Source organism: Piliocolobus tephrosceles, chromosome X, assembly GCF_002776525.5.
Source record: "Piliocolobus tephrosceles isolate RC106 chromosome X, ASM277652v3, whole genome shotgun sequence".
NCBI lineage: Eukaryota > Metazoa > Chordata > Mammalia > Primates > Cercopithecidae > Piliocolobus > Piliocolobus tephrosceles.
Window position 1 is genome coordinate 83,456,387 of NC_045455.1, and position 17,987 is coordinate 83,474,373.

General features: G+C 35.5%; 1 protein-coding gene across 5 annotated transcripts in view; it reads right to left on the bottom strand.

Annotated features, from left to right (window-relative positions):
* The window catches only part of PDS5B (PDS5 cohesin associated factor B), a 176,223-nt gene that overhangs the window by 83,196 nt on the left and 75,040 nt on the right, over nucleotides 1-17,987 (bottom strand). For all 5 annotated transcript variants that reach the window (XM_023208803.1, XM_023208802.1, XM_023208804.1 and 2 more), the window contains exons 8-12: nucleotides 14,942-15,082; nucleotides 12,317-12,432; nucleotides 9,348-9,442; nucleotides 3,876-4,021; nucleotides 591-742 (exon numbers count right to left, since the gene is read on the bottom strand). In XM_023208803.1, coding sequence (XP_023064571.1) covers nucleotides 591-742; nucleotides 3,876-4,021; nucleotides 9,348-9,442; nucleotides 12,317-12,432; nucleotides 14,942-15,082 — 650 coding nt within the window. The remainder of the gene's footprint in view (nucleotides 1-590; nucleotides 743-3,875; nucleotides 4,022-9,347; nucleotides 9,443-12,316; nucleotides 12,433-14,941; nucleotides 15,083-17,987) is intronic.

Consider the following 17,987-nt stretch of genomic DNA (forward strand, 5'->3'; position numbering starts at 1 on the left):
CTAATCTATCAAATCATTTCAGACTGTAAGTAGGATTTAGAGCTCTATTAACTAATAAATGACTGCAGTCCATACAAGATCTAATCTGAGCCTGGAATGGAAAAAATATTAAGATTATATTCAGATAACATGTTTTTATATAAATTTATAAACTATTTTTTAGCCTTCAGTAGAAATTGTTTTTAAATGTGTAAAATCCAACAGGTTTTTAAAGTTTTATTTGAAAAAAATTAATGAAGATCCTTGTAACACAATTACATATAAACTAAAATTATAACTATACACATACTTATTTTTAGATATTACTGTTCAAATACAGTAATATCGGTATTTGAATATGGTATTCAAATATGATTCGTATTTGTATCAGAATATGGAACGTAAAACCTGTACCCATCCCTAAAGTTATATGTACATTACTGCTTCATTTATGGCTTGGGTGGGAATGAGCCCAGTCATTCACTAGCATTACCTTGTACTAAAAACTGAGGGAAAAGTGTAAGGTCATAAAGAAAATAGTTTGCATAAACCAATAAATCAAGTTATATAACATTCAAAGTCACCAAATATTTATAGTGTCCTTAACTTACCGATCATCAATACTATTTTGATAATATATATGTAGCAATTTGTCTTTGATCCATGCTATCTGTTTTGCGGCATCTTTTCCAGCTGCTGATTGTAAAGCATATTTCTTATAAATCTGGGCAAGTCCCATCATGGCTTCTTTGCGTACTCTCCACTTAAAAACAAAAAGTTTTATTTATAATGTAAAAAGGCTTCCATTATATAAACTAAGTAAAGTCTAGTTTCCTAGTTTTGTGTTTTCCTTCCCTTTACATATTTTTTTCAAGTCTCAGATACTAAATATCAATTTATAATTACTATATTTATTTAAAAAAGCACACAACTATCACATAAATATTTCTACTATGTAAAGTATGGGAGAAAAATCAACATGTGTAAAGAACTTTAACACTTTAATGTCTTAAACCTATCATCTATGCCTGAAAACAAAAGCTAATCACACTCCATATATTGTGACTTAAAATTGGTGAGGAAAAACAAGCTACCAAAATTTTTGTTCATGTATTTTTAGAGACAGGGTCTCTGTTGCCCAGGCTGGAGAGAAGTGGTGCAATCACAGCTCACCAAAGCCTCTATCAACTGGGCTCAAGCAATCCTCCCACCTCAGCCTCCCGAGTAGCTGGGACTACAGGCATACAATGTCGCACCTAGCTAATTTTTTATTTTTGTTTTTTGTAGAAACAGGGTCTCACTATGTTGCCCAGGCTAGTCTCGAAATCCTGGCCTCAAGCAAACTTCCCACCTCAGCTTCCTAAAATGCTGGGATTACAGGAATGAGCCACTGCAGCCAGCTCAAGAAAGTAAACATTAAAAGACAAAGACAGAATTAAATGGATAAACTGTGACCCATCTCTCACAATTTTGTTCTTAATTAGGGTCTATATTGAGCATAGTTACACTATTACAAATAATAGTAATTAAGATGTATTAAAGGCATATGATATTGGCTTTATCAAATGCTGAATGTAAAGATACTTATCAGTGGTCCATTCTGTACATCTGGGACTGAGTTGAAGTATAAAGGAAACGTATTCAACTTTTTCTTAAACAAGTGTATATTTGTTACAGTGCATCTGGCATCCATTATCTTAGAATAAGTTCATTCTTTAATTTTATATAAACACAGCACTGTAATCAAAAGGAAGCTGGTCATGTTGAAAACATCATGAATCTGCAGAGATTATTAATTTTTTCCTTTATGGTCCTTTTTCCTTTGCTATAGTCTGTCGTTCATAGCAACAAATTATTCCCTTGGTTTTTCTTTCACTTAATTACAGTATATTAAGAATAGTTCTTGTCTCATTCATCCACCAACTACATACTGAAATAAAAAACTTCTACAAATCTTAAAAAGATTTCAGGCCAGTCATGGTGGCTCATGCCTGTAATCCTAACACTTTGGGAGGCCGAGGTGGGAGGATGGCTTGAGACCAGGAATTCCAGACCAGCCTAGGCAACATAACGAGACCCTGTCTTTAAGTTAAAAAAAAAAAAAAAAAAAAAAAAAAAAAAATTGGCCAGGCATTGTGGCACACACCTGTAGTCCCACCTACTCAGGAGGCTGAGGTGGGAGGACTGTTGGAGCCCAGGTCAAGGCTGCAATGAGCCGTGACAGCACCACAGCACTCCAGCCTGGGTGACAAAAGGAGACTCTGTCTCAAAAAAATAAATATGATTTCAGTTTGTTTATAAAAACTTTGTATCTCTAACTCCCTATGTTATCTCTCTTAATTCCCTCTTCTTCAAAGAGAATTTAAAGATATTCTTTATATTCTAATATTACCAAGAACATATATACAGTCAATTATTTTTCAGTGCTCAATTTTTATATGAATGAATCAAGCAACCATACAATGAACATAACATGATGATCAAAAATACACATTATGCTCCCAACAATACACAAAAACAGCTCAAATTCTAAGTCTAGCTGAGAAAAAAGTCATTTAGAAGGCTATGAACAATGCAAATATCCTTTCCCTCCATGCCTTTTGGCCCTTTTCACTAATTAATACCACAATGAAATATTCAATGAAGATAAGTCTAAATTTATCAGTTAAAATAAATTGTTCTGGATACCTATAGATTTGAAAGGAAAACCATGTGCTTCTTGCCCATTTATCCTCCACGCACAACCAGCATTACCAAGAAGAGTATTAAACAAGGGAGATGGCACGATCAACCTGTTATAATGTTTGTTTGTTTGTTTTTGGAGAAGGAATCTCGTTCTGCTGTCGCCCAGACTGGAGTGGCACAATCTCAGCTCACTGGAAGCTTCGCCTCCCAGGTTCATGCCATTCTGCCTCAGCCTCCCAAGTAGCTGGGACTACAGGCACCCGCCACCACGCCCGGCAAATTTTTTGTATTTTTAGTAGAGACAGGATTTCACCTAGTTAGCCAGGATGGTCTCAATCACCTGACCTCATGATCCACCTGCCTCAGCCTCCCAAAGTGCTAGGGTTACAGACATGAGCCACCGCGCCTGGCCTACAATGTTTTAAAGAATTTACCTAGTCAAAGCTATTCGAACAACCAATAGGCAGGCCTCCCACTTCGTTTGCTAATTAGCACTTAAGTCAAAAAGTCTCATCCTTCACCAAAATTACTCTTATGCCTAAATGAGGCTTAGATACTATTATGGCCAATCAGGAGGGAATGAACATCCATTAAAGTATTTCCTGAGTGCCTAATATATTCCATGCAATATGAAACACAAACATAACAAGATACAGTCCTCTCAAGTTCACTGATTAATGAGTGGAGCTAGTGGGTACTCATTCAAAAAAGCTGGCTTGAGGTCACAGAAAATAGGCTAGAAGCATGGCACTCTATCGAGTTTAGCTTTTTTAAGTTGAAAACATCTTTCATTTTCTATTCCATGTTAATTATAATGCAATCAGCTAGACAACTACCAATTCATACCCATATAACAACAATAGCCCTGAAAGAAGAAAGAAAAAGAAGAGTCAACAACATAAAAGAAGTTGCATCTCAGGCTTTTACAAAAGTCCCTTATCATTAACACTGGTATACAGGCTAAACATCTGACTACCATTAAGAGCTGTCTTATTTTTAGGATTAGAATAAATATCTTTAATGAAGAAACACTGATACAATTTAATATAACAAAAAGTAAAACCTCATAAAGATAATTTCAAATATTAAAATGCCTCCACTCCCCTAAAAAAGGCTAATTATATTTAAATATATATTTAAATATATTTTCAAATACTGTTAAACTTCAAGTATTAAAAATGAAAACTTAGTAATTATTTATTCGTACTTACTCGTTTGTCTAATGTTCTCTCTCTCACAAAATTAAGTAAGTGATCATTGACCAGAAGAATATCCTTTTTAGCAGCTGTAACTATTGACACAATAACATCATGTCTAATAGCTTCCTCAGGGTCATGTGACCTCACTTTAAGATACTCTGAAAGATAACATTTTATTACAATGGAAACTTTAATAACTAAAATGTTTTTAAAACACTGCATGATACCCTTGAAAATAAGCCTTAGCAAAACAATACCTAAGTAGAAGTTTCAAGAAAATTAAGAGCCCAGAAAGGAAGGCAAGGAAGAAAGAAGGAAAATTAGTTCTTCAGTCAAAAAACAGTAGTGACATCCAATTGAGTAGTAAGAGCCTCCTCTCCATTTGGTAGATTGGGTACTGAAGAATTCACTAACCTGACTCGGCGCGGTGGCTGACGCCTGTAATCCCAGCACTTTGGGAGGCTGAGGCAGGCAGATCACTTGAGGTCAGGAGTTCGAGACCAGCCTGACCAACATGGAGAAACCCTGTCTCTACTAAAAATAAAAAATTATCTAGGCATGGTGGCGCACGCCTGTGATCCCAGCTACTTGGGAGGGTGAGGCAGGAGAATCACTTGAACCCAGAAGGGAGAGGCTGCGGTGAGCTGAGATCGCACCATTGCACGCCAGCCTGGGCAACAAGAACGAAGCTCCGTCTCAAAAAAAACAAACCAAAAAAAAAAACAAAACAAAAACATTTAAAAGGTCGGGCGTGGTAGCTCACGCCTGTAATCCCAGCACTTTGGGAGGATGAGGTGGGTGGATCACCTGACGCCAGGAGACCAGTCTGGTCAACATGGTGAAACCCCATCTCTACTAAAAATACAAAAAAAATTAGCCAGGCGTGGTGGCACACAGCTGTAGTCCCAGCTACTCGGGAGGCTGAGGAAGGAGAACCACTTGAATCCAGAAGATGGAGGTTGCTGTGAGGCGAGATCGTGCCACTGTATTCCAGCCTGGGTGACAGGGCGAGACTCTGTCTCAAAAAACAAAACAAACAAACAAAAAAAAAAAACAAACAAAAGTTTTTTAAAGGGGACAAATAACAAGAGAAGAGATCACAACAAGAGATCACAGCAAGAGATGTGTCAACAAAATTTTGGCAGATGGACAACAAGTAAATGTCACAGGACAAAGGAAAAGGATGAAACCCAAACGGGAAAGAAAACAAATAAGCTTATTTCCAGAAAGAACACTGAAAACATTTAAAATAGTTTAAGAACCTATAAGAATGGCTAAAAACAAAAAGACTGAAAACATAAAAGGTTGTCAAGGATGCTAAATGACTGGAACTCTCATTCATTTCTGGGACAAATGTAAAACAGCTTAACTAATATGGAGAACTGTTTTCACTGTCTCTTATAAAGTTAAACATGTATCTACACTATGACCAGCAACTTCATTACTGTTTGCAAAAAGAAATAAAAACGTAAGCCCACAGAAATCCTTGTACAAGGCTATTCACAGTAATCACTATTAACAGCCTCAAATCAGAAACAACCCAGATAACCATCAAAAGAAGAAGGAAACAAATTATGGTATATTCATACAACAGAATAATAACAATAAAGAATAAACAATACAGGATAAATTTCAAAAACATGTTATGTGAAAGCAGACAGATCTCTCTCTCCATTCCCCACCCTCAAAAAGAATAGTACACACTGTATGATTCAACATATATGAAACTCAAAAACAGGCAAAACTAACCTACAGAAATAGAAATCTGAACTAACAGAACTAACTGGAAGGGGATACAAGGAGACTTTTTGGCATCATGGAAATTCACTGTCTCTTCAAACATCCAACTGAACACTTAGGATCTGTACATTTTAAGTTAATTACACTTCTTTTTTAAGTTAAAAAAAAAGAAACTGTAGAACAGACTCTGATATTTTCTCTAAAATACAGATAAATGTGAGTTAGGTGTTCAGGTAGTCATCCAAATACTTTACCAATTAGGATTCACAGAGCTTTCCATATCCCCCTGTGGCAGAGAATAATTGAGTAACTTGTGGAGGCATCTGTTATCTCTGTATGTGTAAATATTAAAATATATACTACTTTATTATAAACTACTTCCCTTTGGTTTCTCCTGTATATTACAAATAGGGCAATTAATTTTTTTAACTTTTTTAAATGGATTGTTTTATCTATTCATTTTATTCAAGGATCTCAAAGGGAGAATTACAAATTATTTGCTTAAAAAGGGAGGACTGGCTCTGATTAGGTTGAGAAGCACTATAGTATAAGGTTCACATGTAGAAAGTGAAATGATCCTGCTAGTCAGGAATGAAGCTGGAGAAATTTAAAATGGAACAGGGTATATGGGGTTTAAAAGAAAATAACTGAAGATGTGATTGAAACTAATAAAAAAAAAAAATCAAAATCTCACTTTTTTTTTTTTTGAGACTGAGTCTTGCTCTGTCGCCCAGGCTGGAGTGCAGTGGCATGATCTCTCAGCTCACTGCAACCTCTGCCTCCCAGGTTCAAGCAATTCTCCTGCCTCAGCCTCCTGAGTAGTTGGGATTACAGACGTGCATCACCACACCCAGCTAATTTTTGTATTTTTTAGTAGAAACGGGGTTTCACCATGTTGGCTGGGCTGGTCTCAAACTCCTGACCTCAAGCCATCCACCTGCCTCGGCCTCCCAAAGTGCTGGGATTACATGCGTGAGCCCCCGCGTCCAGTCTCAAGCCTCACTCTTTCAAACAAAAGCAAGGATTGCTTTATTACTTTTATCACTTTCTCTAGCAGTAAAAACCTCTGAAACTTGCCGTCATATTTCACGTAGGGGAGAAAGAAAGAATCATCTACAGAATGAGTTAAGAGAAGGATAAAGCAAGCCCTCATCTGTAGCAACAGCGAGTAGAAGTTAAAAAGCAAGAAACGACTGACTCTCTAAGGCTACTGGGAAAGAGGAGATGGGAAGCCAATACGAGCCTAAGAAGGAAAGGTATACATTGGCAGGATATTTCCAGCATTGCCTCTCTCCTGCTCAGTCAGTATAAATCCTCTGTGACCTATGTAACCTAACATGACAGCAAGTTCAATGAAAGAAAAATTCTATCTAGCCATGTACAAATCAATGGTGCACACTGTTACACGTTATCAATGGCAAAAAAGCAGGGGTCTGGTTTTAATAACTGAAAAATGTGATTCAAATATTTCAATTAAAAAAATTCAAAATCAGTCTTGGCAACAGACTAAGACCCTGTCTCTTAAAAAACAATTTAAAAATCACAACTAAGCAATACACCTTACTTTTAAAAAATTCAAAATCTAAAATGAAGGCATGAAAATAATAATGTAGTATAAATAAGTATTAAAATTATCATTTTGATTATATATCACTAAAATTTTCAAGAAAAAAGATAAATTTTAAGAGAAATGTGAACAATTATTGCATACTGAATTATTTAAAATTATTTAAGCTCCTTAAAGAGGAGTGATACAATTAAAAATATTTTGGAGATACAACACACCTAAATACTTCGGAGAACAAACCCAGTAGAATGGCACGAACAAGTAAGAGACAACGGGGAAAAAAAAAAAGGCTCTGAAAAACCAGATGAACAAATATAACCAACCTTGGATTCCCAAGAAAACAAAATCCTAAGCCAGTAGAAGAAAAACATGTCAACCAACTCAATATATACTACACTCTTCAAAAGGCATAGGAACTAGCAACAAGTACTTCTGGATCTTAAAACAAGGAAGAGAAGGAAGGACTGGGTGAAGGCTGTTTGAGAAATCCATTTAGGATACTGACCCTATTCCACAACAAAAGAAGTCTGGGGATAAATTCTATAATAAAAATATAAAACAGTAGCGCTAAACTGGGGGACACCAAACAGCTGACGGCATGGATACTATACCCCAAAAGAGGATTATGTGACAACTAATCTGAAATGTGAATGCAGAAACCCATCATTCTTTTCCCAAACACATTAGTAACTCACCTTTAACTTCTAGATAAGATACTCTTCTATTGGAAATTTGACAGGATGAAGAGGAAGTATCTAAACTAAGGGCTCCCCAACAAACAACTCACTCTGATCACCCAAAAGTGAAGTTCAGAGTTGACAGACCCAACCATGTACTCAGAGTGTTCCAAATATTACGGCTTTTTATTCAGCCCCCAACTCTCACTCATGAGCAGATAGCCACAGATTGCCAATCATTTGAGGAAAGCATATACTCAGGGCTTTCCAAACAGCTTTTGATTTAGCGCCCCCACTCTTAATCATGAGCAGATGGCTTTGGATTGCCAATCATTTGAGCAAAGCCTTTAACATGGAAAACAAAGACAAAAGCAAATATAAGGTGAAAAAAACAAATAAGCAGAAACAGACATTTTGGAAGAAAAAGATAAATTCCTCAAAAAACTACTATTGACACTCTCAAAGAAAATACTGTATTAGCAACACAAGAAAAGGATGCTAAAGAAAAAGGAACATCCAGAGAAAAAGGGAAGGAGAAAGGGGAGGTAGAGGAACAGACACACACACAAACGAAGAGGAAAGGAGGGGAAAAAGAAGGGAGGAGGATGGAATGGGGAGAGCAAAGATAGGAGGACGAATGGATGACACTAAAGTCAATGCTATATAGCAGAAGCTCAGAGCAAGCAGTCTAAGGAGTACAGATGTGAGTAGGAAACCAGAAAGCTCCAAGTGGGATGTCTCCCAGAAAGGATGAAACTGGTAAAATATCTGCTTTTTTTAAATTATTATTATTATTATTTTTTTGAGACAGAGTTTCGTTCTTGTTGCCCATGGCACAATCTTGGCTCACTGCAACCTCTGCCTCCAAGGTTCAAGCGATTCTCCCACCTCAGCCTCCCGAATAGCTGAAATTATAGGTGCATGCCACCACGCCCAGCTAATTTTTGTATTTTTAGTAGAGACAGGGTTTCATCATATTGGTGGGGCTGGTCTCGAACTCCTGACCTCAGGTGATCCACCCGCCTTGGCCTGTGCTCAGCCTGAAGCTAGAATTTCTACGGCATAGTTCCCACGTAGGCTGGAAGCATCTACGAAAATGTCTATCTCCAGCAACAATTATTAGTTTCTTAGTTTAAGGACAATTCTAAACTTATTTTAGACATTTGGATTTAAACAGGTCTTGACTTTGACTAGATCATAAGACTAATGTTCCTTAATATTTTAAGAACTTAGGTGAGTCATGGTAAACTAATTTAGCCAAGGCAGAAGGACAGCTTGAGTTCAGGAGTTCTAGGTAAGCTTGGGCAACATACCAAGACCTTGACTCTATTTAAAAAAAAAAAAAAAAAAATCTAGCTTTAGAGAACAACTTCCATGACCTTAAACTAAAACAAAACTTCACCTACTGCCCCCCAAAAAAGGGATTTTTTTTCCCTATGAAATTTATTTTTTTCCACTGAGGAGCATGTAAGAATATTTGCTGTTACATATATATAGTACCTGTTAAGTCCTTTGCTAAATCAGGATGGTTCATGAGACAATGGCTAGCAAATTTCACACATTCCAGGCGGATCGGTACATGGATATCATTAAACCTGATAAAATATAAAGGCACAGAGTGATCTTTAAAATAAGAGAAACAGACATGCATTAAATCTGTACCCAATTTATATTTTTCTAATGAAAGGAAAAAAAAAGTTTATGAAGGAAAATGTAAAGTAGAACCCAAACCATTTTACAAAGTTTCTGATATAAGATGTATATCTGAATGCTCTGGAACCTCTATATAAACTAGGGCAATCTCCTGTGAGAGCTATCTGATTTTAAGGAACCTGATTAAACCATATACATTAGGCTCAAATATAAGAATGACAAAAAATTTCCTATAAACATTATACTTTCAAATACATCTATTTATGCAAGTGTGCATACACAGTTCAGAGAAATATCATAAATCCCAAACTATGTTTGAAAGAAAACTTTCCCTAAAGTATTCCTTTTAAAATATAGGGCATTCACTAATGTATGGCAGATCTCACACTAAACCCTATAGGATATTACATGACTCTAAAAGTGTACCCAAATTACTACTATCCAATTAATCATCACAATTATTACATTGCCACTAATGGCAAAACCACTTTTACATTACATCTGTAAATATGTATGTATCCCTAAAAAGTTAAAATTCTCTGGTTGATATGTCACTTAAGCCTCTTTTAATCTTTTGTTTTCCCTCCAACTCTTTTTTTTTTTCCTGTAATTTGCTAGAGCAACTGCTGTGTTTGTGTATGGTTTTATTCCATAATTTAGATTTTGCTAACTGTATCATTCTGATATGAATTAACAGGCTCCTCTCTCTTCTAAATACTGTAAACTGGTAGTTAGATCTAAAGACTTGATCATATTTGGGTCAATTTATTTTTGCCAGACTACCAAAATACCATAGAGGGTATTGTGTTCCTCCATCAGGAAGCACATGATGTTGAGCTGTCTCTCAACAACTGATGTTCAGTCTGTATACGTTACTTTATCACAGTATGTAAAATAGTAACTAAAAAAAAATTAAGTATCAAGAACATTAAAGTGAAGCCAAAATTTTTCCACTCGATATTTTCATATGTCTTAATTCTATGAAATCAAAAGGCTCCCAAATCTTACATCATTCAATACCTAAGAAACAAAATTTAGCATTATAAAGGAGAGGGAAAAAGTCTTCAAAATCAGCACCAAATTACTCATAAAAATTAGAAAAAAGCATATGCTCTATGAAGTATACCTCCCTTCCCAAAAGTTATAAAATCTAGCCTCTGGTCCCATATAGCTTCCTGAGTGTTTTGAATTCAGGTACTCAATCGTATATACTTTACTATTTCTCAGGTAAACATGCACCTTACAACAATTAAAAATAAATATACTAAGATGTCTTTTAAAAGACTAACTCGTTAAAGTTGGTGTTACTTAATACTGTGTAAATTTTATGTCATTAATATTAAAAGGAAAAATTACAATATGATAGAAAGGTGATATACACATTTACATTAGGATTTCTCCAGTTAAAAACCAATAAAATACATCCCGGCTAATCCAAGTCTTAATTTAAAGATATAATACATATTTATATAGTAAAAGTATTTTTGTTTAAAATATTAAATAAAATAAACTTTAAATTGAGTTGCATAATTTAAACTGACACTCTTCCCTACTGTCTAAAAACTTTCCATTGCATTTAAAAGAAAAAAGTTGGCTTCACTTGACTCACTGAATATAATTATTGAGCTAAATAAGAATCGAGAAATCAGACTGGAGATTTGAAGCTTAACAAACACTTATCACATCTTATATCCTCATTTAACAAATCAGAAAATTGAGACCAAAATATGAAATTTACTGTAATCACTGACAGTTTTTATTAAAATGAAAAGAAAGTGGTGATACCATTGCAAATATTTCAACACAAAGAAAATAAAATCAGTGTCTTTAAATCTCTCTTTTTTTTTTTTTTTTTGAGACAGTCTTGCTATCGCCCAGGCTAGAGTGCAGTGGCAAGATCTCGGCTCACTGCAAGCTCCACCTCCCAGGTTCACGCCATCCTCCTGCCTCAGCCTCCCAAGTAGCTGGGACTACAAGCGCTGCCACCACGTCTGGCTATTTTTTTCTATTTTTAGTAGAGACGGGGTTCACTCATGTTAGCCAGGATGGTCTCGATCTCCTGACCTCGTGATCCGCCAGCCTCGGCCTCCCAAAGTGCTAGGATTACAGGTGTGAGCCACTGCGCCCAGCCAGATCGTACTTGTTTGTTTATAACTTAACTGCATTATTTGTTATGAGAATAATTTGAGGGGGAAAATTCTCTTTTTTTCTGAGTCAAAGCAAGTTTCAGCCAAGGCATTTGTCGGGCTTTTAATATTTCAAGGAGAGGGATCTCTTTAGAAAAGGTAATGAAATGAATACCTCTCACAGAACAGTGACATACACAAACACACTCAAACTTTTGCAACCATTTCAGGGATTTTGTGCATCATTCAAACCATGCAAGGAATCCAGGCCATCATTTCCTTTAACTGAGAAATACAGAAAGGAGGTTAGGAAGAGAAATATAAATAGTCATTTCTTTATTCACTCTGTGAATATTATTATCCTGTCAATATCTCCAAACAACCTAATTAATTTTAATTAATTTGTGGAGGGGCTCTATCTCCCAAAGAGGTATTTTCAGTGGAATTAATCACTGCCTTAAAGTAGTAATATTAACCTCATGGTCATAATACCCTAAGAGATAGCTTTAAAATGCATTATCTTTTAAAAATTAATGAGGATAAAGACTAAAAGAGTAATTATAAATATAGCCAGTCATTAACAACTTTCAAAACTTCCAGAGAACACAGTTTAAACGTGGATAATTTTTTTTTAAAAAACGGTCAGCAGAATCATTTATTACTTTTAAATGGGAAACCAAAATCATATACCTGCCCAAGTAGCACTGCCAAAGTGGCTTGTTTTGAGAAGCCAATTCCGAATCCTTTGCCCCAAACATTTTTGCCAGTAGTTTAACAACTTGTAGGCGCTCCTCATTATCATTGCTCTAAAATAAAACACAATCACAGCTTTAAAATCATGCAGTAGATATTCAGAATAAGGCTGCCCATTCTTTGCCACGATTTCCCTGATGCTCCAATTCCACAGAAAATCTTTCATGAACTCTAAATGAAAAATTACATAAAAATGCTCACTTTACTTCTCACAAAATTAAATGTCATCATAAATGCTCTAATTATCTCAAATTCCATTAAAGAAGTACCCTTTCATGAAAATACATCTTTCAAGTCTGTTCCAATGTTAGAAGCCCCTCCTACAATTAAGGTTTACTTCTATTCAGAGTCAAAATAAACTCTTATAAAACCTACTCAGGACCCTTGAAAAACTATGTGTGGTTTTTCAGAACAGACACTGACAGAGGCCAGGCCTCCAGAAAACAGAAAACTCTGTGTGAATATACTTTCTAGCTCTATTAGTATGTGCTAAAGTCTCCCAGTAAGACACTTCATCTACATAGACCAGATTTCTAAAAGGAGCGCAACAGTAAAAAGAAGAGGACTTAAACCTGTAAAAACTCAAATTTGTTTTATATACTACACTGGGGGCACCCTAGGGATGTGAATTCAATTTTACTACTGATTTTGGCACTGCCAACAAATGACTCAATGGAAAAGTGAATGAGCCAGTCACAATACTAGACTTGAACATAAAGTGTGGGAATCAGGTATATCAAAAGGCATTGATATTCAAGGTGTTATGGAAATGTCACTACACAAACTGTTTTTAAATTTTCAACCAATGCCACAACCTGCCATGCCAAGAGCCCCCACAATATGACCTAACTCGTCTCTATTATTTCTCTCTTTATTCCTCTAAGTAATTATATCTCAAGCCTGGCTGTACATTAGAATCATCTCAAAACTTAAAAAAAAAATTAAAACAAGAAGAAGAACAACAACAACAAAAAAACCTCAATTCCCCAAAACTCTGAATCAGCTAGTCTGGTTTAGTGCCTGGACAGCTATTTCTTTAAGTTTTAACAAGCAAAGATTCTAATATGCAGCCAGGAGTGATTTAAACTTACTTTATGCTATCTTCCAATTATAATTCTTTGTGTTCCACGAATTCACCCGGAACCTTCCTACCTCTATATGCTTCTGCATGCTGTTTCCTTTGCTTCAATTGTACGCTGTTTGTATCTCTTATGACACTTATAATATCTGGCCTCATATTAGATCTGGATTTTTTTCCTCTTCCTCTCATACTAGATGTTAAGTTTGCTGAAAGCAGGGATGATAATTTCCTTATTTTTGTATTTCTCATAGTGTGTAGGAACATGCATAGCATTTACTCAATATCTTTACTAGAGAAAATCATATAAACCAACAAATAATTAGAGGTGTGACTACCTGCTGCCTCACCCAAATCACTAACCACATTAAAAAGGGGATAGGAAGGCCAGTTAATTGAATGGCTCATTTGAGAAACATACCAAAAACATACTCCAGAATATAAGAAGAATACTTATGTACTGGCTACTTGGGGTGTTCACACTACCAATGTGGACTGTTTTGTTTTTGAAAGAAAATCAGAAGTTTTAGATGCAAAAGTCATTTAAGAACTTCTCTGGGTCCACAAAGATAAATCATTATAACTAGCTTTACTTAATCTTATTGTAATGATTTGAAAAAGAAAACTATATTCTCCAATTCTGCAAATAAAGTTCAATTTTACAACATAATTTAATGTCAAAGCAGTTAGGAACATGCTACCAAAAAATTTCACTGGGTTGGGGGTGGTGTTTTTTGCCTGTAATGCCAACACTTTTGGGAGGTCAAGGCAGGTGGATTACTTGAGGTCAGGAGTTTGAGACCAGCCTGGCCAACATGGGGAAACCCTGTCTCTACCCAAAAAATACAAAAATTAGCAGAGGTGGTGGCGCATGCCTGTAGTCCCAGCTACTTGGGAGGCTGAGATGGAAGAATCGCTTGACCCCGACAGGCACAGGTTGCAGTGAGCAAACATCACACCACTGCACTCCAACCTGGGCAACAAAACAAAAAAAATCCTCTCAAAAAAATAAAAAATTCAAAGAACTATATAAAAAGCAAACAAACTTGCAACATAAGCAACATGAGATAATATGCATAAAGGGAAAGCATTTCACACTATGTGGGTAACAAACTCTAAACTATTTTTATGGCCTATGTGGTCAAGGGAACTACTATAAACTGTGCCTTGAAAACATAAGCTTGATGTATAGCTAAGACTTCAAAAGTTAGTCAAATCCTAGAATTTATCTGGAAAATATCTAGAGGAAAATACCATCTTGCTAACCTTACTAATCATTTATTAAGCAGTTACTATTTGCTAGGCACCTGCCAGGCACTGAAGATTCACAGACAGACATGGCACAAATATGTGAAGAAATAATAGTAATACTCCCCCCTTCATCTCTTACATTCAGTTAAAACTATTGTAAAAATTAAAAAGCTATAAATAATGCTCTTTGCTAATAACTTGGTTGGTAGAATCATATTATTTTTACAAGTTACCTTTAATTTAAATTCAAGCTGGGGTAAAACAGAGAGCAGCAAATGACTATCAATATTGTAGAGCTCCAAAATTAAGTCAAAGACATGCTCTGACAAATCGCTGATAGATGTTTTCCCAAGCATCAGAACCTGATTAAAAAACTTTTGAGAAAGAAAGCCTACCATTAGTAGAAAAACCAGAGACAAGATGAATGTTTTAAAAATCGTAATTATTTGACCAAATTCATTATTATTTTATACAAAATCAAACTAGGCATATCAAAATATTTTCTAACATTACATGGGAAACCAGTACAGGCTACAGGAAAAGATAAAACATGGAATCCATCTTGTATACAATAAAACAGACCGAAACATTTCAATAAACATTCTACTTTTCAAATATACTCTGCTCCCCATTATAATATTGACTATATTCTATCCTATGTTATTATTTGTGTATATTTCTGGATGGTTAATTTTATGTGTCAACTTGACTGCATTAAGGGATACCTAGAGAGCTGGTAAAGCATTGTTTCTGGGTGTGTCTGCAATGATATCTGCAGAGGAGATTGGCTTATAGACTTAGTGGGAAAGATCTGCCCTCAGTATGGGCAGGCATCATCCAAATAGGCTTGAAGGCCCAATAAGGCAAAAGGAAGTGAATTCACTGTCTTCGGGATTGGGACATTCATTTCCCACCCTTGGACAGCAGCACTCCAGGTTTTCCTGCCTTCAGACTCCAGAAACTGCACCAGCGGCCCAGTCCCCTGCTAGGTTCTCAAGCCTTGCCTTCTGCCTCTGAGAGTAACACCACTGGCTTCCCTGGTTCTCCAGCTTGCAGACAGCCTACTCTTGGACTTCTCAGACTCTGTAATCTCATAAGTTAATTCCCCTAATAAATTCCCTCTCATACATATACATGTGTCTCTCAGTGTGTGTGTATTTATACACTATGTGTGAATATACACACACATGTATGTGTATGTGTGTCTGTCTATACATACACTCACTCACTATTGGCTATTTCTCTAGAAAACCCTGACTAAAACAATGTCTTAATCTCCCCAAGGGTGAGGGAAAATAGCCTGTTCACCTTAGTACATACATAAGAAAACATCATCCCATAGATACAGCCTTCTTACATTTTCATAGAAGGCAATTCTATGTTTGAAATATGTAATTTTTTACTTCTGATGAAAAACTACCTCTTTCTAATTCTTTGTCTTCTTTTACGTTCTGATGTGTACATATCTACAGGGTTTACAACACTAATTAAAATCCAATTAAAAGCACACACAAACACAAGGAAAATCCAAATTTAAACAATTTTTCCTTACCATATAGCTAGCTCTAACTAGTTTCCACACTCAGATCATTTATCATATTACTACTGAAACTGGTAAAGATGCATGGCATAACTGTCAAGTTCCTTTCTATTTAAAACCTTCCAAAAACATAAACAGTTAACCAAAAGCATACCCTGCCATATATCCTTAATGGTTTCCTGAGTCTCAGAGGAGAAGGAGTCAAGGATTCTTTATACCATGCAAGCTGCCCTAATCTCTTCTGTGACAGTTAACACACAACTGGCTTAATTACACTTTAACTTTCTTTACTGAGAGTACAGAGTGGAGAATTTCATATTTCTATGTCTTTTCTGCTTCCTTTTACTTCTTGGGTTGTTTTTATGTGACTTTTTTAGGTCTATGAATCAGATTAGACTACCCAGACATGAAGAAAGAAGAACAAATTCTATTTTGCTATTCTTTCTTTATTGGTTTTAAAACGAACCTGTTTGTCCTTCCTATTTATCAATTTTATGGGAAGAGAATTTCATGACATCAAAGGTTAAATTCTTACTCAGGTTGAAAATAAAGTGGCTTTTTTGCTTCCATTCACAAATTTTCTCCTGCTTAACAAATAGAAAAAAAAATACTACCTATTTAATAAATAGTATTTTCCTTAATAAAGAACAAAAACCCTTCCCAATCTCACCATCAAAGTGGTCAAACCATCATCATCTTCTAACAGTCTGGGAAAAACTTATTTGAAAAATTAAGAAAAAAAAAAATCATTCCCTGGTTTAATTTCTCACAAATTCCATTAAAAAACATGTATTGAACACTTTTATAATCTCCAAAAAGACAATGACCAAGTTGGTCTTCTCCAGTGTGTAAAAGCCTACCTAGCACAGTGCCTGATACAGAGGAGGCACAAAATATATGTTTGGTAAATGAATAAAAAATATGCAAAAGACAGTATGATACAAATATGGGTAAAACAATCCAAGCCCTTCCTAAGGGCTGAAAATTTAGTGGAGGCAGATTTAGAGTTGATTAAAAATTTCCTTTCTAAAATTCTTTCATTTACAAATAGGTAACTAATTACATACTATAAATTAATTTTTTTGTACAGCAAATGCCTCCTAATGAAAGATGTCACCAGTCAGTAATAAATTCTATCTTAATTACAAATAAATTATAAAAAATTATTAATAAATTCTACCTTAAATATACATGGCTAATTTTAATTACAAAGTGCTTTCACATTAAATAATACATTCTCTACCACCACCCAAGCATTACAGGTGCAAAAACAGAGGCTCAGTGGAATTAAGCAATTTAACCAAATTTCACCTATTCCAACAAGGATTGGATGTACTTTTTTTAGTCCAACAAAATAATTTTTTGCCATATCCTAAAATTTGTGATAGAAAAAAGAACTAGTGAAAAATAACATCATTAAGAAGTGATGCATGTAGGAAATTTTTAGAATTATCACCAGGTACTCTTTGTTCTTGATATTCCATTTTACCTTTTAAACAAATATATATGTACTGCTCAGCTTCCTAGGTCATTGTGTTACAACAAATTCTATTAAGAAAAAATAACCTAGGCTGGGCATGGTGGCTCACGCCTATAATCCTAACACTCTGAGAGGCTGAGGCAGGAGGATTGCTTGAGCACAGCAATTCAAGAACAGCATGGGCAACATGGTGAATGAAACCCTGTCTCTACAAAAAATTTTTTAAAAAAGGAAAAATTAGCCAGACATGGTGGTTCAC